The 23,436-nt window shown below is 42.8% G+C and overlaps 1 protein-coding gene across 1 annotated transcript; it reads right to left on the reverse strand.

The window, feature by feature from the left end:
- Nucleotides 1-13,335: 13,335 nt before the first annotated feature.
- Nucleotides 13,336-21,825, reverse strand: LOC125947725 (uncharacterized). The gene is made up of 4 exons (XM_049672979.1): nucleotides 21,681-21,825; nucleotides 19,012-19,197; nucleotides 16,695-16,798; nucleotides 13,336-13,479 (listed from the first exon to the last, which is right to left on the reverse strand). The coding sequence occupies exons 1-4, from the start codon at nucleotides 21,814-21,816 to the stop codon at nucleotides 13,336-13,338; spliced, it is 570 nt and encodes a 189-aa protein (XP_049528936.1). The 5' UTR covers nucleotides 21,817-21,825.
- Nucleotides 21,826-23,436: the final 1,611 nt, after the last annotated feature.

The raw sequence follows: 23,436 nt of genomic DNA on the forward strand, positions 1-23,436 counted from the left end.
AACATGAACTAAGAGAATGTAAGTGCATACACTCAGCGCTTCATGCCTTTCAAGACCTGGTAGAAATAGCAAACTGCATCAAACAATTTTCATTTCAACTCCTGTAAGTTCATTTCCCCATGCAGGGTTTTAAAAAATGAGTATTCTACGTTTATTGGCACCTTTACATTTCTGTGCATACATGCCATCACCCCTGTGCTTTCTCCAGGCCGACGTAAACGCATACGCATGATATGCGCTGTAGGTATGTTTCGATGGATGGGACACTCAATTTTAAAAGGAGAGCTATGTGTCCTGTGAATTATATACGGTATCAAATCGTCTAAAATATCTGTTCACTGCGCGTCTGTCCGGTCTATATCTTTTCTTGCATCGCTTGCAATTTGCGCCACAAGAAATGTGAACAATTAGGCTTAGCTAGAAACTAGCCTAAATATTAGCGGTTCAGCAAAAACTTCTAGGGTCATTTATCCTTTAACCTTAATCGATAAAAACCGTACGAGTGTTTTTTTTTTTTCATTTCTAATATAACGGACCCAAGAGCATATTTGTGCCTGAGCCTCAGGTGTTAACCGTATAGATCTCGAAAAAATTCAATAATTGCCCATCCGCCGTGGCGGCATAGAGGATTGGCCGCTGCGTTGTTAAACCCGAGGACGTGCTATCAAATCATGGCCGTGGTGGCCGCATTTTGATGGGGGCGGCGCGCATGATGGCCCGTGTGCCGTGCATTGCGTACTCGTTAAAGAAACCCAGGAGGTCAAATATTTCCATTTTTCACTATTACGGCTTCTCAATCGCACCGCGCTTTTGGCACGCAAAACCTAGAATTCATTGTTATTTCTTTCATATCAGTTCCTCTGGGGTAAGTTTCATTTTTTTTGCGCAATGGGTTAACTTTACTGCCATAATGTTCCTTATTAATATAAATGTGAACATAATCGAACTGGATCCATTTATTTATTTATTTGTATTAGGGTTTATCCATGGTGAAAGAAGAGATTAGGTGGTGGGAGGAGCGATAAAATTTGTTAAGCAATACAGATGGCATCTGCAGAACTGTGGTTGCCGTACATATAAACAAAAATAAAAAAGATGGACCAATTACTATGAGGAACAAGAACGTATAAGTAATACAATAATGATGTTAGAACTTCTGCGCAATTACATATAAAGCATGTTAGAAAAAAATGAATCCATTAAATGTGCCATGAAAGCAGCGCTGGCCGAAAGATGGGAATGTAAGAAGTCAAAATAAGAGCAACAGATTCTGTCTTGAATCGGTTGTAACCGAAAAAAAAAAACATTGCTTTGACAAGCTGGCCACAAACGTCCTGTCAAGCACAACCATTTCTCCCGATTTTTTTTCCACAAAAGATATTCGATTTCTGGACAAGGAAGCACAGCTCGAAAGCTTTTCATATAACCGAATTGATCAACTTGCCCTTGATTTGAAATGCGATGATGCCTGTTTTCTGATGTACTCATCATCAGCTCAATTTATGCCATTTCCAGCATGAACTGCTCGTTCAGCGAGTCCCAGAGGTACGTTCATACATTAGATCAAGATGTAATATGCATTCAAGTGCCATAACTTAATTACATTGTCAAATTCCTGTCTGTCGTCGAGCATGATGCTGTCACTTTGCATATATTGGGTTTTTGTTGTAAAGCACTAGTAACGTGCTTCACGCCATACTGAGGCAAGAAGCTATATTTTTTTCATTTACTTCTATTGAATATTGGGAATGCCTGTTCGTTCTCACAAAAGTTCTTTGTTCGCATGCCTTGTACCATTGCTTCTTATGTTCGTATTGAATCGCACTATTTTTTCATAGTGCTCTTTCGAAGAGGTAAGATAGGTAAAGAGGGAGATGGGTACTCTAGTTTCAACTTTCTATACTAGAATGTGCTGGGCGTACTAATGGAAAATAAAGGGCGGTGAGCGTATTTCGGAAACAATAATTATAAGCAGGTACTTTAGTATTTAATGTGTTTATCTACGGAATTTTAGACACAGTTGCAGATTTCAAGCTACCGTTTCGGAGATTTATGTGTTTTCAATATGACATTTTTTTAACATTGTGATGAACTCTTCCTTGAATAAATCTGCTGGGGTATCATTTTTTTACTGTAGTCGAGCTAAACAACAAAAATTTCACGCCAAGCTACTGCAATAGAACAAGCAATTCACTCATTAGCACTGAGCTTCTCTATAACACTCAATAATAATATTTCTCACAATAATAATTATGTATCAAATTACCAAGCTTTGAATCATAACCTGCCCGGTGCAACCAGCTCAAACGTAGCAAGATTTGTGACTTCTCAGTCACCACCCGCACATGTCGCAAAAAACTGATATATATATATATATATATATATATATATATATATATATATATATATATATATATATGCTACCTTTGTTAACAGTTGCACTGGAAACTTCGTGTGACCTCGAAAAATTGTGAGCTTATATGAGTATGTGCAAGACCTCACAGTAGGAGACACTTCAGTTTTACAACCTGAGTCTCCTTGCGCCGCCACGAAAATGGCGTCTCTTGGTTGATCCATGCGGCAAGCGGATTCAGTTGACCACGAAGGCATTTTTTCCGCGCTCCAAGTGTTGCAGATCGCATAGCCTAAGTTAAGAACAGGGGTAATTTGAAATCGCTGGCAGAGGCCGTCCTGTAGTGGACATAAAAATATGCAGATGACGATGATTGAATCTAATTTTCGGAGTCGCGGTGAATCCCATGGCTGTACGAACTGTTCGCCCCCGCTGCCGACGTTCTTCGTCATGCCAGCGTTGTGATAGCGACTGCTCCTGGTCATCCAGCGCGATAATTACAGGTTTACATCGTCTGTGCATTACACGATGTTTGTTATTTTAATTAACAAAGTAAATGGTACTACAATTCATATAGACGATTGAACCAACGTACAGACTCGTGTAAGGGCCGCGCTTTTGTGCCGCAATTTTGACGAGCCTTACATGGAACCGGGCCATTTATCTAATTTCTCCAACTACGAGTATGAAATCCGCCGTTAACCTCCGCGATCTTCTCCTCTCGCCACCTATAGTCGCGTACAACTTTAGGAGGCAGCGGCATTTGTACCCTGAAAGGCTTATGCACACGAGCATCCACCAATGGGCGCGCACTCTAGATTGATCTCATGATCCGGACGGCCGGTGACCCGGCCGACGGAGGACATGGCAGGCCGCGCTTCGAGCTGGGCCGAGTCGCGTCAGCGGGACCACCGTAGGGGGACTTTTTCTTTACTCGCGGTGGCAATGGGCTGCTGCGCTTCAGTGATCAGGGCGGGGCGCCTCTCCTGTCTTCTTAAGTTGTAACCGAATTTTTTATATAGGTGCGACGCGCGAAGATACGCTGAGTTGGAAAATTCGCAGTGGAGCGCGATAGGAATCAGCGATGAACGCGATTGCTTCTCGGTGGGATTAAAAAATATATATATGAGCTCTCAAGTTAGGGGGAGCGGCTCGTACACGGATTTAGACGAGAAGAATCTTCCCTCGTGTAATTGTCTTATGTTTCGATATCGCTAATACCGCTTCGCATTTCCGGCGAAACTGCAGCCTCTTTTTCTTTTTTTTTAATTCTGATTCCTAGTAAAAGCTACTGCGCATGACTGCTATTGATTCTGATTTCGAGTGAATCCGATTTGGCCTCACTTCGGTTACCAAGGTAATTATACAAATTTAGGACCTCTGCATGCACGTTGCGATCTTTCCATCCCCAATAAATGTTGTAAATTAATATAAGTTCTTTCTTTCGTGAATCGCTAGCATCACCTATTGGAAAGAGAAGCAATGCTGAGACATATCTCATTCACGTGCATTTCACACACCATTGATAAAAGACTCTACTGAAGGGATCGCTGAAGTCTGCAGGTCTTTTTCGGTGTCAAAAAAGGGCGCAAACCAATTTGTAGCGAGTTGAACATGTAGAAAAATATTCATTTTCTAGACAAATCTATAGGTTATCCACATCATTAGAAATAATTGTTAGTTGGCTACCTCTTTCTCTTTAAAAATAGAATAAACTTTGTCCTATGTACACATTGAAATATAATGTGTCTGTGCATGGTGCTCACACTGGAAATTAAAATATTATGTTGAAGTGACAAAATACGGATGAGGTAGCCGCAGTTGGCGCTGCGAATGCGCTTGTTTTCCTATTATCAGGATTTTTAGAAATTAAGCGATAGTATGAATAAAAGCCGTGCACTACCGCGTCAACAATGATGGCGTTAGCTTTTAGCGACAATAACATTTAAAAGGAAAATGTAGAGGCCACTCAAAAGAAACCATAAACTTTTCGGGTAACAGGACTCTGGTATTGACAGTTTAGGACCGGGGGGGGGGGGGGCAGAGCCCCGGAGCACTCCCCCCCCCCCCCCCCCTGTAGTTGGCGCCTTGGTCAGCTTGATTGGGTTGTCACTTCCAACGCTGAACTTCCCTCCTCGCCGATTGTGATGCACTAGACATGACGCGCGAATCGGAGCGACACAAGCACATAGTCTAATGCACGAGCGGCTATAACTAACACAGCACATCTACTCCTTTTCGGAGTCCGCGCGGAGGTTGGCTTTTTCAAGGTTAAGTTCCCAATTTCAGACACGTCGCGCCACCTCGTGGAGTCGTGTGAAAACGCCAGGTTGGCGGCGTTTTCAAATTTATGATTGTAAAATAATAGGCGTAATAACGCGGTTTTCGCCAGATTTTAGGTTTCATTCTTCATTACGTCACGTAGATCACCTTGGCGACCACGATATCGGGTTAGCGCTTGTGTGCGCGCCGAGATTGGCGTAGCCGTCTTTATTGAAATGCTTTGACGGTACGGTAATCGTGATTGTGTACATTCCCCCTGCAAATCCAACGAAAGATATCAAAACGTTCATGATTGACATGTTCGGTTGGGTGATACCCAACGACGATACGTCCATTCTCATCCTGGGGGCAATATTCACTGCACCATACCCACAATAGTCACAATTTCGCTGGCTGCCATCTTCACAGTAGTGAAAGGGCTCTGAATTGCTTCTTTTAGTTTTCCAATATAGGACACTTCCGCTATCTCGCGGTTCAATTGTTCTTTCCCCTTTCTGACAAACCGTGCACTCAAAAAGGTTTGGGTGCATCCGTACTAACGGTGACATACAGCCAGGTGGGAAAAGGCGGCGTTTTTCATGGACAGCTCGTATTCTCGAAGGATTGCGTTAAGGCACGTTCCAAATCACCCAATGTAACATTTTGGGCATGACAAGGGGATCTGGTAAACAATGCCTCCTATAAAAGAAATGTGGGCAAACGTGTGATTGAGTTGGCACACACATTGACCTGCGGAAGAGGCAGTTTCACTTCTTTTTCGTACCTAGGTGCAGGCTTCTGAAAGTTTTTCTGGGACCGTAAATGGACTACGAACTCTGTACCGCAAGCTTACATTTTTAAGTCCGTGCGATAATTGGTGCACAGGTACAGTGACCGTAAATGGAGTACGAACTCAGTACCGCAAGCTTACATTTTTAAGTCTGTGCGATAATCGGTGCACATACGGAATTACAGGTAGCTTTTTTTTGTGTCTTTTCATAGTTTGCGTAATTATTACCCTTCGCGGCTGCTATAAATCTGTTACTTGCGGTGAAGGTGGCAGGACTAGGAAAGTTCTCCAAGCAGATTATCCGGCTAAGAACTACTTTTCAGATGTGCGTGGACTATCGCAGAGGCTAAAGAATGTAGGATAGCTGTACAGAACTAGATTCGGGGCTATTACTTGACAGAACCACGACTTGATTATGAGGCACGCCTCTCCGGCGTGACCTCCGACTTAATTTTGACCACCAGGGGATCTTTAACCGTGTACCTCATACCAAGCTCCACAGAGTAAAATATGTGTACCCGGCATAAGAATTTTTTCTCAATTGTCCTGCACCCTGGTAGGCCGGCGCGGCACACGCAGCACAGTCATAGCGTAAGCTGGTGGAGCGGCTCAAGAGTATATCCAATTTCGGCACCACGCACAACAGGGTCTTCGCGGCAGTCTTTTCGCCTCATTTTCACCGAGAACGATCTGAACTGTCAGCCTGGTGTCCACGGCGAGCTGCGGCTTGTAATGCTCTCTCCATGGCAGTCCGCTGAGCCCGATCAAGCCTTGCAACTGCAACCTACATGTCGGGCACGCTGCGTTTGCAGGCACCTTAAATAGATGGCGCCACCATCCTGGCAACGCTGGGGATCGTTTTTGTTTTTCTTTCTTTATTGCGTGCCTCGTCTGAATCGCCTCCGGTCGTCTGCGCCTGCGCACGCTGCGTTTGCAGGTCTCTTACCGAGATGGCGCCACCATACTGGCGGAGGCTCGGGTCGTCTGCGCCCGCGCGCCTGCCTAGGGAGCGTTTATAAGGCATTTTTCCGATTTGAGAGCAAGCGCTAGCGTGGCTCAGTGGTAGAGTATCTGGCTCTCACTCAGCGGGCGCGCGTACGATCCCGATGGGAACCGGGTACTTTTTCCGCATTTCCGTCGATATCTGTTGTGGGAACAGAAGACTCGGAACAAGTAACCATTTATTCGTCGGGGCAACTACGCTGATGTTGCGGCCATGATGTCGAGCTTCTTCTTCTTGTTGTTCTGCGGACGCCAAGCGCACTGTCCACTACATGGCTCCCCCCCTAGCGATGAAGGCGTTGCCGTCGAGCGGTTTATCTGCTTTAGATGGTGTTGCCAGCGTTCATGTGAGCTGGCTTCAAACGGTCTATAGATATCGTCTCTTCGCGTCCGTTAACAAGGAGAGTGAAGTACTTAGGATCGCGCTTCAGGACTTTAAAAGGACCGTCGTAAGGCGCTTGTAGTGGAGTGCAAGTGGCATCGTGGCGGATGAAGACAAGGCTAGTATGAAGTAATGCAGGGCTTATATACACGGTCTTGCAATTCTGACGAAGCGGTGGTGGTACGACAGTAGCCATAGTGGTTCCCAGGCGGTCGGCTTAAGAGTGTACCTCAGCTGATGTCGGTTCCGAGGCAAAGAACTCGCAGGGTACGCGAAGTGTCGTGCCGAAAACCAGCTCTGCGGATGAACACTGTGTCTTCTTTCACCGCGGTGTGAAGACCTAGTAGAACCAGAGGCAGGCGCTCTGTCCATGGAATTGTTGAGTCCTGCGCACGCAGTGATGCCTTCAGTTGACGGTGGAAGCGTTCCACCATGCCGTTGGAACTGGGGTGGTAAGCCGTAGTTCGTAGGTGTGTTACGCCTAGAAGGCGGGAGAGAGCCCGAAAGAGGGGCGATTCGAATTGTCTCACTCGGTCTGTCGTTACGGTGTGTGGGAGGCCATAACGAGCGATCCAGGTGTGCACACTGTTACACGGCGGCTGTGGCGGACACCATCGCGAACCAAAACGGCTATAAGAATGAGCCCATAACAGCTTACGCTGCAAAATGAGCAAACTTACTCTTCCGCGCGTCGAGGTGTATAACAAGTGAAGCACTACTTCTCCAAACGTTCGGTGTTATGCAGGCACCGTCTACCGGATACGCTTGTTGTCCCTAAAATATTATCTAGGGTAAAGTGCCAGGTCAATCACCACAGGCCTTGGATAACACGAACGCAGCTCTGTCCGACCTGGCTGCACATAGCCTAGAGAACTGATGCCCTCCAACGTTTTCCAGGGGCCAACCTTTACAAAGCGGAAGGGAACAAATGAACTGCGGCATAGAAGAGGCGTTTTATAATAGAACACTAAAAGGTGAACACGTAAGTCAGCCATCAATAGCCCTCACAGATGAGGAGTTTTCATGTCTGTGTAACACGATACCTCGCTTGCTGACCTATGAAAAATAGCGTTTTGTGACGCATAGTAGCTTTTTGTTTCCCCCTTCATTCCATCCTAGATAATTAGTTTGACATGTGTACCTCGGTCAAATATTTTTTGTAGCATCTTGCGGATTAAACCAGATTGTGTCTGCGCATGTGTTTTGAACTTCCTCCATTGTTCGTGTTTTTGTTCGCGCAGTAATAACGCGATTTTGCCCCAACTCACGCTTCTTTCAATCCTTCTAATCCACTTGACATAGTTTTAGAACCGTGCTACAGTAACTGTAGCTTCACTGGAAGATTAGTGCTACTGGTGCGGAGTTTCATTCTATAGCTTAGCAGCATAGCACCGCAACACCAAATCCACTACGCCACCTTGGCGGGTAGTTGTTTTGGTTTTAGTTTATTTATGAGACGGTAAGAAATTCTTTCGGAAGACTCTCGAGCGCACAATTGTTTCCGTTTCAGAGGGATCAGTTGCAACTGAAAATTCACTTCCAGTAGAAGGGATACTGAGGGGCTCAACATATGAAGCAAACATATATTGAATAAAGCTCTAGCAGAAGGGACTTGATTTGTAATTTTAATTGAAGTATAGGAATGATAAGCTAAAAGGAAATGAAAGTGCACAAAAAAGCAGCCTGTCAGCCATAGTTTCTCACTTTAACACCTAGAGGGTAATCTGGCACCAACCTCTATGGCAGTTTCCTAAAGGGCGCTATGCCGTCATGGGAATGACGGGTAATGTGCCTGCGAGGCTTGTGTTAGCTGCTGTCATAGAGTTTCTAAATAAATACTCTAGAGGGAAATTTGGCGCTAGTGTCTACCGGGACTCTCCTGGGCGTTGCCACAACCTACATGGGAATTATGGGAAGTACAGGCTACCGATTGACGTCTATCTTGAGACTGGTGGCGTTTTTTGCGGTACACTAAACGAAGCTGTATAAAATATTTTCGCATAAGATTTCATTTGATTTATGTAGTGTTTTATATTATGCATTGTATAAAGTTTGTATGACTTTGAGATCGAAGAACGGTTTACCACCAAGGTATGCATTTTTCTGCAATTCTGTTCCTGATTTTGCGCCAGTGAATAAGTATTTATTTATTTTTACAACAACAATCGTGCATATGCTTATATAATATACTAAGCAAATATTTATGGCAATAAACATTTTGTATTGCCAGGAAAGTGTTGCGCCTTTAACAGAAATGCTATAAGTGTTCTGCTACGACGTCTGCTTACTGCGAACGCGGGAAAAGTGAACTTTCCTCGCACACGAAACCTCTTGCGAACTCTATCGCTCTTCCGAAAGGCTGCGTCGGCTGTCACTATTGCTGAACGTCTTTGGGTACCGTTAAGCACATCTGCTGCAGTGCTAGCTGGGACTCTTGTGGTCTCCTAAGAGTATGCTTCATAATATTTTATGTTCGCATACCGCTTCTTCTGAAGCGCGCGCCGTCAGCTGTTATATCGTGGATTTGCGCTTACCCGTTTTGCGACAGCAGAATAAAGCCAGGAAGCAGCTACCTTTCCTTCCACAAGTAAGTTTGTGTTCTGAAATGTCCTGAAACACTAATTTCAGCGTACATAAACGAGTAATGCGTAATGAAGTCAAAGTCATGAATCAAATTTGATTGTCAAGCCACTAGAAGTACAACTATGTAGTAAACAAAATCCGCTAGGCAAGCAGCCTTCGCATTGCACTCTGCATCACTAGTAGAAAAATGCTACTGACAGGTCAATAAAACACCCCGCACATGTCTGCAGCTAATCTTTACAGCTTTAAGGTCCGCAGTGCAAATATAAGTATGTACAAGAAGCCAAAGCGCTGTAGCAAATCAGTGAGTTTCATCTACATACTGGCCACGCAAATAGCGGCTGAACGAAATATGTTAGGTGCAACTTTAAGATACAGGAAGAAGCAGTGTGGAACTGAGTGTAAACGGGGAAAGCCGATATTCTGTTTGACAATAAAAGAAAAAAAAGCAGCTGGGCAGGCTATGTAATGCATAGGACAATAGGGCAGGCGTACCATTAGAGTTGCAGAATGAGGTGCCAAGGGAAGAGTAGCACAGTCGAGGTCGGCAGAAATTTAGGTGGGGTAATGGAATTAGAAAATTTGTGTGTGCAAGTTGGAATCATCTAGTGCAAGACGGGGGTAATTGGAGATCACTAGGAGAGGCCCCTGTCCAGCAGTGGGCATATAAATAGGCTGCTGCTGGTGATGATAACTGATCGCTTTCTGCACTTATTGTGTTCAATATACAGGTGACCAATTGTCAATTTGATCCGCCTGCAAAAATGACTTCAAAACATGGGTCTCAGAGGATTTGCCCCATCCAGACGTCACGCTCTGTGCTCTGCCCACTTCGAGCCATCTAACTTTTGGGGTGGTCTACAACTACGCCGACTGCGTGAAGGGGCAGTGCCGACTTGGTTTCCACCAACCATTGACAACACAAGGGTAGAAGTATGTCTGTTTATTTCATTTTAATTTTCAATTTGTTTTCACTGAAAGCCAGGGAAGTGAACGGTGTAGCAGATCCCAGAACGTCAAAGTCTCCCTTAGGTCCTATAGGAACATGCAAACAAATTCAGACTGATTGTTAACAGCAGCAAAGAGCAAAACTGACATGAAAGAGTCAAAATTACGAATATATGTGTTACAATAAAAACGTTGTAGCAAAATATGGCTGTCCCTTTCAGTTCACAGTAACTATGATTTGACATTTCTTTGTTTTTTCTCGAACTCACTATTTCATGCGAATGAACTTACCAGGAAAGAAACTACCTGATGTGATCAAGAATAATTAAGAGCGGTGACACAATTTTTGTCCCCTTTTCTTTCTTTGTAGGTCTATTCCAATCTAATAAGCAAGGTATAAAGCTTCAACCCCTAAAGCACACAACCAATAATTATAGGTTACTTTCACTTGACCAGTTATAAATACATGCCAAGTGACATGTGTCTTCATTCCGCTGGTAGCTTCACAGGAGCAGCATGTGTAAAATTCTGTGATTTCAAGCTAGTGATGTGTGTGGCCATCGCCGGACGCGAAGCATACACTGAGGCTGCATTGCGAAATTACCCCATCCATTTCACACGAATCATATACATGTTTTGCAGAAAGTAGGGAATCCATTAGGTTGCAAGAGAAATCATCGCACAGAACAGTCTAGTGCAGGCTCACTCCATACTTGCTTACCCGCAAGGTGAAAAGGCTGGGCTAACTTGAAAGGGCGGAGGTCCTGTGATTCCTGTGATGTCAATTTTGGCACAAGGCCACACTGCACTTAGGATGTTTTAAAACATTCGTATCAAAGGCAGATATAAACAATTCTCGCACACAGTATTATTTGAAGTATCTTATCATGGTTACTGGATCAAAAGGCATCTCATGTTTTAGCATAACCTTAGGTGAGAACTCAATTTAGCTAAGAAATGTGTACAGTTGGATTGAAATGGAAGGACTGCGAAGCAAAGGCCTCTAGTTAATATATACAAATAGAAAACGTTTTCTTAAAGAAGGGCTAGGGCAAATTATTATACTATATAGTATGAAACTGTAAACACAAAAATGTAAATATGAGAATGAATTAATACAAGAACAAGCCTGCACATACTGCAACAAAGTGTGTAACTCGAATTTAAAGATTGGCAGGGTACACTTGAAGGTCAGGGGGAGGAATTCTGTGATAAAGTTGAACCAAAACTATAGACATATTTTCCCTGAATTGTTCCTCAATTACGTCAAAGAAAGTTACTCTTGTAGTGGAAGCAACGTGTTGGATCTGATTTGGATTAATCAGGATTTGTACAAGGACCTTTTCATTAGGAATTTGAAAAAAAAAACATACTGAAGGCCCATTTGTTGAACTTATGAATGAGTAGTATATTGTGAGCACAAAGCAATAAGGAAGCATTAGCTTCGGGATTGTAGAAAATCCTAATATTTATGGCCGATTTTAGATGTGTTGCAATCAGACTTCTACACATCACGGAAAAAGTGACAATTGATTCAGTCGAAATTGTAATTGAATACAGTGACCAATTATTACCCTACCAAATGATTGAGTAATTACTAAGACTAATATCTTACGTTAACAATACTTTCCTCTAAACGTTCAATAACAATACAAAAATGTGTAGTGCGACACCTTTGCAAAGACGGCCAACTCACGTCCGCTGCGTTTCACAATTTTCATAAAACACACCAGAATGATAACAACCGCCGCATCCTGTGCATTTGGATGCTCGGTGTACATTGGTAGAAAAGAGGCTTGCTAGCCGCCTCTTGTGCTAGGTATACCAAAACTTCCATGCAAGCATAAATACGGAGACGAGGTAAGCAAGTAAAGCGTAATGAATGCGGATTCGAACACACACCAAAAATTTTACGCTGCATGCTGTGGCAACATTACACTCGTCAGATCATGTCTAAATGGGTAGACGTAAATTAACGTAAAAGCACAAAAAACACAAAGGTCAACTTTGTCACACGCTATGATGACAAGTACATCACGAACCTTGTATACAACACGCTACACGTAGCGAAGCATGTGAGAACATTGCGACATCAGCATCACACAATTTGTTTTCACCACGGCACATAAGACTTGCAGTTACATTTACGTGACCTTGCAAGAAAGTATGACTGACAGGTTATGTGCGTTCCGTGCTCAGTGTTATGAGTCACTTACTAGAAGCATTCATTTCTCGACAGCAATTGTAGTGCGATGCTAAACAACAGGTGCATCATAATTGTAAAAATGTGAGTGCACTTGCCACCTGCGTTGAAACATAACTTACATGCAACATGAATAATTGGCTCTGCAATCTCACAGCACCCAGAGCGTGTCACACATGAAACTTATTCTTGCAATGACTCACGTGGAACGAAGAACAGAGGAAACCAATCATCGGCGTGTGCAATGATGATGGCCATTTTAATTTGTGAAACTATGTAACTTGAAGTCACTAGTTTGGAGCTCTAAAAAAAAAGACAATGTAGTTGTGGCACCTTAGCATCGCTGTGCCGAAATGAAAGTATCACAGTGCAAACAATATGGGGTAATGCTTCATAATGAGTGCCGTTAGCTACAAAACATAGTGAAGCAATACAAATATCACAGTACAAAACCCATACACAGACACAGACAACTACTTGTAATGCTTCCAGTTTAAAGGCCTTCGAAATGCGTAAATGAAAAAAGGCACGATGGCGTTGCAGCTGGATTAGCATAAATAGAAAGAGGAAAATACTACAAAACAAAAATGGGTGCACGCATTACACCTTTCGTCCAAAAAATCCTCCTATATTAGTCATAGAAGGCAACAATGAAACTTAAACACTAAAATTTAAAGTGAAGTAAAAAGTAATGACTAAAATGAAAATGAACATGTAAAACTAAAATAAATTAATAAAATAAACTTAACTCGTAAAACATAAAACAAATAAATGAATAAAGTGAAATCGGAAACGTGAAAATACACAAGAAATTAATTCCTCCTTTCTTGCTGCAGATGCCCAGCTACGTCTAGTGCTAGGGAGCGCACCTTCTCCAGGATGCCCTCCTGAGCCACTGCCATCCTCTCTGCCGCGACATCAAGGCGGGTGGTGGGGTGCTCGATCCTCCGCAGCACCTGAAATGAGTAACCGTGGTGGAACTGTTCGCATGAGTTGCTGATTACTCGCAACCAGCGTATGACTGGAAGCTGCTGCTGTGAAGAGTTGCAACGTGCACAACAATCCCCTCTCTGTTGAAGAGCCACTGGCCTGATGGCATCCTTTGGCAGTGTCAAGCGTCGTGTACAAGCCATAACCTCTTCGTTTGGACCGTCAAAGACCTGCTGGAACTACTCTTCTCTCATCTACTCAAATGCATCTCTTACCACTAAAAATCCATTTTTACGATACGATACGAAGCCCTCAATACAACGCATATTTCTTATTTACATTCCAAGTTGGCTTGTTTTCCAGATTCATGATTCTGTTCCCATAACAGAGCATAAAGAATATTTGTCTTTCATGTAAAATGATAACAAATAATCTACCAACCTGGAGCATCTCGTCACTCTGTTCGAGGCTGCGGGCGCACTGCGATGACATGGTTGTGAGAGTGCCCACCTGTCGCGGTCGCTATCCACGTGGTGGCCATACAGGACGCTGCAACACTGAATGCTTGCAGCATTTTCTACAGTTGCACTGCATTTTATGGTACGCATAAAACTGGCTATGGCCATGTTATCGATTATTGCGCTAGTTCAATAAAATACGAAAGCTTATTTTCTCTAACAGCTTGAGGGCAAATGACTTATCAGGTGCAGCGGCCACCCTTTCCGCGCCTGATTCGCCACGCGGTGGATCATCTGCCACTGCAAAGTAAACACATTAAAAGTTACGAACTCCACACACTTTTGGCGATAATTAAACACTCATTCCTCTTATGCTTACGTGTCGCCATGCTCCTGACGCCCGCAGCCTCGACGACCACTTCCATGGCGGCAATGTGAACGTCAGCTTGCTGGAAAGTTTCATAAGCGTGTCCCGCCGGAAGTCAGCTGATTCCGGCCGAATTCTAGGGGGGAGGTAGACGGTGAAAGTGGGAGCTAGCCCTTACAAAAAATTGTTGAAATGGTGTTGAAAAGTCATTGGTCAATGTTAACAAATAGCACTGAAAGCACATTGAGGCTTTGTTGAAACATTATTCAGGAAATCGTTGACAGGTGTTGACAATTGGCCCGCGACATTTTGTTGAAACATCATTGGGTCATTTCAATTTGAGAAGTCATTGATGCACGCAAATATTGAAAGCCCATTGAAGAACTGTTGAAGACGAGCTGAATGTCAATAATGAAAACCTGTGGAGACATTGATGAAATATGTTCAATGCCAATTTGAAACCCCATTGACATAATGTTGGAACTGTGTTGAATATCAATATTGAAACCCCACTGAAATAATATTGGATCAGTATTGAACATGAATATTGAAACCCCATTGATATATTATTGAAGCATTGTTGAACATCAATATTGAAACCCTATTGAAGTATTATTGGATGAGTGTTAAACGTCAATATTGTTTGATGGAGGCAAAAGGCATTAAGTATCAGAAACAGGACACAAGAGGAAGAACACAGACAACAAACACGTTAAGCGCCATACGTGTGTGTTGTCTGTGTTCTTCCTCTTGTGTCTTGTTTTTGATGCACTATGCCTTGTGCTTCAATATGTCATACCAACAAGCCCAACGTGCAATGTTAGTCAATATTGCAACACCATTTAAATATTATTGGAGCAGTGTTGAACGTCACTATTGAAATCACTTGAGCACTGAAATATGCTGTTTGGTGAGTAGTGTTGAAAACTGCACTAGAATTCTGTTTAAATGCCGCTGAGCTACGTTGAGTCTCATAGCATTGATGCCATATTGATGTGGTTCTTGAATACTAGAGGGCAGGAGCAAACTTAAATGCAGGCACTTCTGTATAGCAGACCTGGGTCACCCAGGGATCAAAACCACACTTTTAGATATAGCCTGTAATAAAACACATTCTAGAGCTGCTAGCAGAACCATTATGCCAGTTTTTTAATTGGCTTAACACACGAAATCAATACTCCTTCATGAAATCAACAGCTCAAAATTGATGTGGACAAAAAGCAGTTTTTTCTAGATGAGTTGTTTATTGAAGCCAAACATTTCTTAACTGTACAGCCATGTGCGCCATGAGATCAAAAAATTCCCAACGCAATCTACAAACTGCCAGCAACCTGATACAATGAGGAAATTGAATACTGAGAGATATAGTTTGCGTGGCCCTAAAATAAAACATTTCTCAAAATTGAAATGAATAGAAAATAAATAATATACAAGCATTACAGTAAATAACATTTCAAATGTACTTGCTTTCTCTATTTGGTAGCCGGTAACATAATAATCATGACACAATTTGCATGAGACCACTGAGACTTATTTATTGGTTAAATGGTGTGTGCCCATTTAACTAAACGTTATCTACCTCTGAAACGACATGGTAATTACAATAAGTTGTGCCATGGCAGCAGCTTATTGTGCTGCATTGGTTGTTGCACGATCCAGTTGCGTTTTCTGCCATGATTACTAGGTTCCTGGGCAGGCCATTACATACCAAGCGATTTATTCACTTTGACTACTTAAGATTTCTGTCTGATAGACCGTGGGCATTAGTTTCCTGCTGGAAGACTTAAATGGAACTGGCATGAGGAAATGTTTTTAAAATTTTTGAGTCTCGCAAAACAAGTTAGAAATGAAATGAAAGAATTTGCAAGAAATAAGATTTCATGCGTACATGAAAGAAAGCACATCGCTGCCTTGCCCGAGAACGGTTGTTGCACTCTGAAATTAAGCAAACTTTTACCTCTTAATTCTTACTGTTTTTAAATAGCAAAATAAACCATTACTACAAACATATGTTAATATGTTGTTTTTCTTAACAGAACCACTGTGACTATAGCACAGATTCCACTTTCCGGTGTATGTATGAAACCTAATTTTCTGGAAAATTTCTCACTGTGCTTACTTTTACTTCATCAAACAAACTTTAAATGGTATGCCGTCATGGAACAGTCTTGGCATGAAATGACCCGAGATACCTATGAAATAAAATAGTCAAGAAACACTATCTTTTGTAGAAATATAAAAAATTCACGTAAAATTGTACTAAAATACAAAGCGCAACACTTGTGCAATTACATATTAATCACAACACAGTACTTGTGCCTGACCCATCCAACCTGGGCTTTTCAGGTGACTAGAAACATCATAATAATAATAAAAATGTTGAGGGCTGCAAGTGCACAACACTTAAACTCTCCACAGACTTGGGCTCTTCTGAACACTTCAGGTCCCCTGCGAGAAGTGAGGCCAGAGTGTTCTTAATGTAGGCCATGTTTGTCCCAGGAAACTTGTGACAGGTAAAGCCTGTAAAAAAAGGAAAAACAGCACGAGGTTTAAGATCAATGTTCCACATGCAAAAGTGCGATATACAGTACGCCCTGTTATAATGGAACTGCTTCATTTGTTTTGTTTATTCAAAGTTTTCACGAGTTCAATTCTAGAGAATGACCAGCTTTCGAAGTGGACTGGCGCCGGAGGACTCCACTTAGTGCAATATGCAGAAGGCAGACAGGAAAAGCCCACTGTGGCAGAATAACTTCATGAATATCCTTGGTGTGAAAAATGTGAACGTTGCTTGCTTAAGAACAAAATGGTGGCAAAAATACTCCATACTGTTGGTGAAAAGACTTAATGGTAGACCACTGGCAACTAAAATTAGTTCTCTCAACATTCATAATCAAAATGCAGAGCACTTCATTGCACTTTTCCTTGCAGGAGTTGCTCCACATAAGGGTTATGCGACCAGAATTGAGTATGGTATATCTGAATTTGTTTTACGAGCTCATATGTTACTGGTGTGCACTTCTCGCATTATGATGGCCATTCTTATGCCTCTCTACTTAAAAGAAAATACTGCTTATAACGAGGATTTACTGCAGTTGCGCGCCAACCTGGTTACGCTAACACAAATAAATGCGAAGAAGAAATACGAAGAAATGCTCAGTCTTAAACGAGAAGTATACAAGTGGACTGGCTCTGCTAATCTTTGAGGGTCACTGCCATGCATGTAGAGTGCCGGAAACAAATCGTGTGGTCACGACCATAAATATGAGGCGGCGAAAGAACACATAAATAAGCATATCCTTTAAGAATGATGTGTCCCCAAGCATCACATTACAGATTCTGTAACCTTCTGGGACTTCTTCAAAAATCCTGATTGTGCTGTTGCCCCTTGGCTTCTTCCAAAACTGATCTTTCTCTTTACTCTATGGTTCCCATCACTGCCGTAGTTTAGGAGTATTCACCAAGTTTAATGTTTTGTGAAGGTCATTACATTTTAAAAATGTGATTATGCTAGTATGCCCTGCATGCTACAATAAACAAGGTGTAAAACTGCGGACACTAAGAAACATTTGTCACTTTGTGACCTAAAAATTATTTACCAATTTTTTTCTCGAAAGATCACTCTAAATAAAAATCCAGAATAAAAATAAAACGCTTGAATTGGGGGACGTATTTCCAGAAAATATGTGATCCTCAAAGGGTTAAACATGAACACCCACAAAGCTCATTCGATCTTTGGTAAATCTAAACCCATAGTACTTGAGCACTGGTTTATAATAACGCTGAAAAGAGGCAAGTGCGTCCTTGAAGTAAGAAAGCAGGAGACATTTCCAACAATTTCAGAGTGGGAGCGGTGGACATGCCTTATGTTCTGTAAGAAGCTTTATATAGTAGCTGTTAAGGGCCTATTGAGTACTGATCATTTTATGGGACCGTGAGAAAAAGTCAAATAAATACCTTTGTTTTTTCCATATCTTAGAATACAATGTGATATATTGGATCTTAATAGGTTGAGTGCCTAGAATGAATGGACATCTCTAAACATAGTAATGTTGACAACAAGTTGGCAACTGTTCCTATTGTTGCTTTGATCGAAACAACCAAACAATTGTGCCCATAACTTAAGCTACCTCTGCTGAAAGGCTACTGTCTGCCACATGGACCTCCTTCAAGACAGGAGCAACTTTAATTCAATGTGGTCTGTTGTATTGGTGAAACCACTATGTTTTGCGTTACAGAATATGGAGGGCCATTTTGATTGCTGAGATTTGGTGGAAGTGCGGTCCCTCGAGTTCAGCAGTGACTGCACATGAGCATAGGTTCTCCACAATTATAACAACACTTTCAGGCTACTTAAGCACAGCCTCAATACCACCCGATTGGTAGCGTCCATCACAGATTGATGCTACAAATTGGTAGTTGCTTCATTGCAACTATTCATTGCAATGACAGTCAAGTAGTGCAACTTATGCGCAAATACACCTAACTTTGTCAGTTGGAGCCACCAATAACTTCTGGCAGTTAAGGCTGCTTTTAAAATTTAGCACTTTAGTATGGAGGCGTTAGAGACTTGAGATCACAAGAACATTAATTCCAAATAGTAGGCTATTGTAGCACGTAGTTGCAGACACAGGCTACTTGAAAGTCATTTGCTGTGCTAATAGCAAGCTGGTAATTCCAAGTACAAAATGTGAATGAAAAATGCAACGGGAAAAAGGATGCATGGTACTTGTCTATAACAGCGTTGACCCTGATAAGGCCAAGAGCCTCTTTTTGCCTATTGGTGGTGTTGTTTCCGAGAAGTGAGTGGCCCATGAGGTTCTTCTCTGTGAATACATGGTGAATCAAGGCCCTTGCAAACTTGCCTGGTCCACCATGGCAAGCTGTGCCAGGATCATCTGAATGAGCACTTCTCCAACCTATGTGAAACGGCACGTTTAGGTAAATAATAGTGAGGTTTTTTAAGGATTTTAAGCACATTTACACAACAGCCACACTCCAAATAAATCACAGAAATACTGCCTGCTCCAGACCTAAAATGTCAACTAATGTCACTAATAAAAACAACTAAAACTAATGTCATAGCTTGTTATGTTGTTAGGATGTCATATGCTTCAGAAAAACAAGGATTCACCCAGTAAAAATAAAATAGTAAGTAAACCAAAGCATCGAAACTTTAATGCAAGTAGCATTTTTAGGATACTTCACATACTTTCGGATGTCTGTCTCTAACTATTTTCCAGCCAATTTGTGTCACTTGGTGGTCAATGGAATATTGGGTAGGGCTGCTATGTTGAGGGAAGTGGTTTAATAACCATCTGATGGACCTGCTTGGATCTCTGGGTATCTGACTCAGGGTATGTGTCACTCTTCAATGAACCTCTTTCACGTCATCTTGGAGAACTGCTGCTTGTGTTGGCAAGCAGCAGTAGCAGCTCAAACAGGAAGATAACTATCGACGTTAATGCGATTACCACTACACATCAGATTCGCTTGCTGTGTCCCAGACCTACTCAGCTGAATGCGTACATAAGACACAAAGGCAGGGTGTGCCAACTACCCACCTCATCAAATAAATTAATCGACTCGCAAATCAAAGGCTATGCAAAATTGCAGAGGAGACACTAAATGCTATCATTTCACTAAATCTTAAGGAGAATACCTCCCGGCAATACATTCTAATGGCAACAGTGCATTTGATCATGGTGACGCTAGACGATGAATGGACAAAGAATTCACCTTTCGCATTCCGGCTGTGGCGTCTCCAGGCTCATTTTGATTCTGAAAACAGATGTCAGTAATTAAATCTGACGCCACGATAAGTCAAAAGCAACAATCAAAGCATCTACATGGACGATTAGGCCGACATAAATGGTTGGATATAAATGACTGATTGAAAACATTGAATCATGGCTGCTCTTGCCACTGGCAGTGTGAGGTGGGCAAATAATTTATTTTTATTTCTCTCCTAAATTTTAAAATTATTTTTGCTCACCTACTGAACGGTTGTGGCCACATCTTAAAGGCAGCTCGTTCATACAAAACCAGTGTTGCATTTTTTTACTCCCCGTCTAACTGCTGCTACTACAGTTTGCTTACTCTCTAATTATTCTAGAGAACTGCTCCACCAAGAAACCATTGTTCCAAGCTTATGTCAAAGCGTCATTTAGTTTACAAGGATACGCTCCCCTTTCACTCTCTCTCCTCTTTAGTGTGTGAATTCAAAGGAAAAATAACTTATTGACATAGCTGTCTGCTTCTATATACATAAAAAGCCTTGATAATTTTTGACATTTGTCGATAACGCCTACATGCTACTGCAAGCACAGTGGGAGGACACGGCAAATATGCCCAAGCATCTCGTTCCTTTACTGATTTTCGAACTTAGTTAAATCAATCAGTTACTGAAGGGCCAAAGTCTGAAACTTCACACGATGACATTATCTTGAATGTTTCATCCCACTAAAGCAGAACATAGAATCCTACAGAATCTGCCTTTTCCGTGAATGTAGAGCGCCTACGCGAAGGCGCTTGCGCGAAGTACTCGATGGCGTCGAAGGGAGATAATGGTTAAAAAAAAAGTTCACCAGGCGCGTACCGGCGGAAAACAACCACACATGACCTGATGATTTCACAGCATTCGCTGGCATCACCCCTTTTTTATCTCACCTATCACATAGAATCACATATACGCCCTTGCAATTCTTTATTATTATCGCGCCACAGCGTGCGTCTACCGCGCGGCGTGTCAGCGGACTCTGGGCACTCGATCCTGAAGCGAACAGCGCAGCAGAATACATTCGAACGGCAAAACGCCCCGCGCATATTTTCGCCGATCCCGACACGCCATGTAGTAGATGCACGTCAATGAACGGCGTTGCGCGAACGAAATATACTTGATTACAGTACAGTTTGGACAATTTCACGTCGCATTGTTTCCACCAAAACGGCAAAGCACGAGCGCTCATTAATGCTAATTTCAATCGGTGCTGGAACACTGTACCAAAAATCGTGGCGAGCACAACATGCCCTGTTTTAGCTGGCTCCACATAGCTGCCCACCAAACGGGCAGAGCACGAGCGCTCATTAATAAGGCTAATTTCAATCGGTGCTAGAGCACGGTACCAAAAATCGTGGCGCGCACAACATGCCCTGTTTTAGCTGGCTTCACATAGCTGCTTTACGTCGCCACAAGCGCGCTGTGAAGTTAAATCAGGACAAAACTTCATGTTCAATATCACAAATCTAGTGCTGCACAATCAATTCTAGCAACGGAAGGAAAGACAGTACTAGTAATGAAAACGAGCACAAAGGCGCGTGGAAGACACGCACGGGCTCCGTACGCACTTTTGCTGATAGCGTCGCAATGAACGAGCAAGTGGAATACGAAACACTCACTCACCTTCGATGTGGCTGAGTCGGAGGCGATCATGGTGATCTTCGAGGCAACGTGTAGCCCATAAAGAGCGAGCAACAAGTTGGAATATACCAAAGATGTCACAGCGAGGCAAAGGGCACAGAAAACGCAGTAAACACATCACGCAACCGGCACCATGGAGGAAGGAAAAAAACTACGAGGGAGCGTCACGTGACAGTCTTGAAGCCTAGTCATAAAAATTTAGAGGAATGGGATGATGGGAAATAGACCCTCACGTGATAGGCAAGCGGTAGATTTTACTCGGCTCGCTTCGGTGGCTTCGGTTTCGTCTGCTGCGGGGGTTCGGAATATGCGCACATACTCGGCGTGGCAAACGCGCGCCGAGGTTAGTGAAGAAATTCGAATGTGTGAAGCAGTTGAGTCTCGCCGCCTAATTAGCAGACAGGCGCCAAGGCTGTTGCGAACGAAGGCGTCGGTTAACCGGCATTGCGCCGAACAACCCGGGAGGACCACCTCAACGACGACTGGTTGCGTTTCGGTGTGGTTTCAGGGAAACGAGAGAACCTTTCGCCCTGCAAACGTGTGAAGGAAACCAAGCCGCCCTTCCGACGACGATTCGCTGCGTTTGACGACGTCTTCTGGGAAACAATGATGCCTTTCGCCCCCGCAAAATGTGCACGCGATTAAGCGAGCGTACAGGGTCCGAAGCGACTGTCCCTACGGGAAAAAAATGCGTCCCGTCTTGTGCCCAAGGATGGACTTGCGAGCCGGAGACTCCGAACATATTTAGGGCCGTGCCGGCCCGTAGCGCAGTCGACACTGTTGTTCGAGATCTGCTCAAAGTCTTCGGCCTCTTAGCAGACCGGCGAGAACTCCCGTCAGCAGTAGGCGCACCTGCGTGATGAAGTGTTTTGTGCCAGGATGCCCTAATCGAACAGAAAATCGGCGCGATGGCCTGTCCTTCCATAGGTAAGCACAATGAACGTTTCTTTTATTTATGAAAATGGAACTGCACTATTCGCGATCGTTAGTGACTACATGCTCGTGTGAATTATAACTGACGAAATAGTGGTGCAATACTATTCAAGCCATTTTTTTTCAACTTTGTCATAATTCCCACTAAGTGTAAAACATTTATTTCTCTTTAAAGTACTTTTATCAGCTAGCGTACACTCCTAAAAATGTACGATGTGAGACTATTTATTGTCGAAGAATTACCATTTCCTGCTATAAAAATTATTGACTGAATTTTGTATGTATTTCTTGTGGCTGAAAACAATCAAAATTGCAACAAAACTAATTAATTGATGATGATGCTAATGATGATATGTGGTTTTTTGTGGCGCAAGGGCCAGGTATGGCCAAAGAGCGCCATGACTGATAATGCTGTGTTAAGCGCTGATTGATTAGTTGCGATGATAGGATGTAACATGGCTGTAAAGTGGCCTAAAATCAATCGCTATCGTAGAAGCGTAAAATGATATGTAGTATAAAATTATGACAGTGATATGTGGAGTGGTATATGGGTACAGTACGAATGACAAGTGATCATGAGGCTAAAATGCAAGAATATGAAAATAGCACGTATGCCTCCTTAAGGCCTTTGAGCCCAAAGGCTGGGAGGCAGGTGCTTTCTTTAATGCAGCTACCGCAGCAGAAACCTCTGTTAGGAGGCTGTGCTACGGATTTCCTGGGGCTGTAACATGAAACCCGTGTACATCTTTTAAAAATTCGAACAAGGATTGGTAATTAAAGAGAGGTTCTATACCTAAGATCATTT

The sequence above is a fragment of the Dermacentor silvarum genome, chromosome 8 (genome assembly GCF_013339745.2).
Source record: "Dermacentor silvarum isolate Dsil-2018 chromosome 8, BIME_Dsil_1.4, whole genome shotgun sequence".
Lineage (NCBI taxonomy): Eukaryota > Metazoa > Arthropoda > Arachnida > Ixodida > Ixodidae > Dermacentor > Dermacentor silvarum.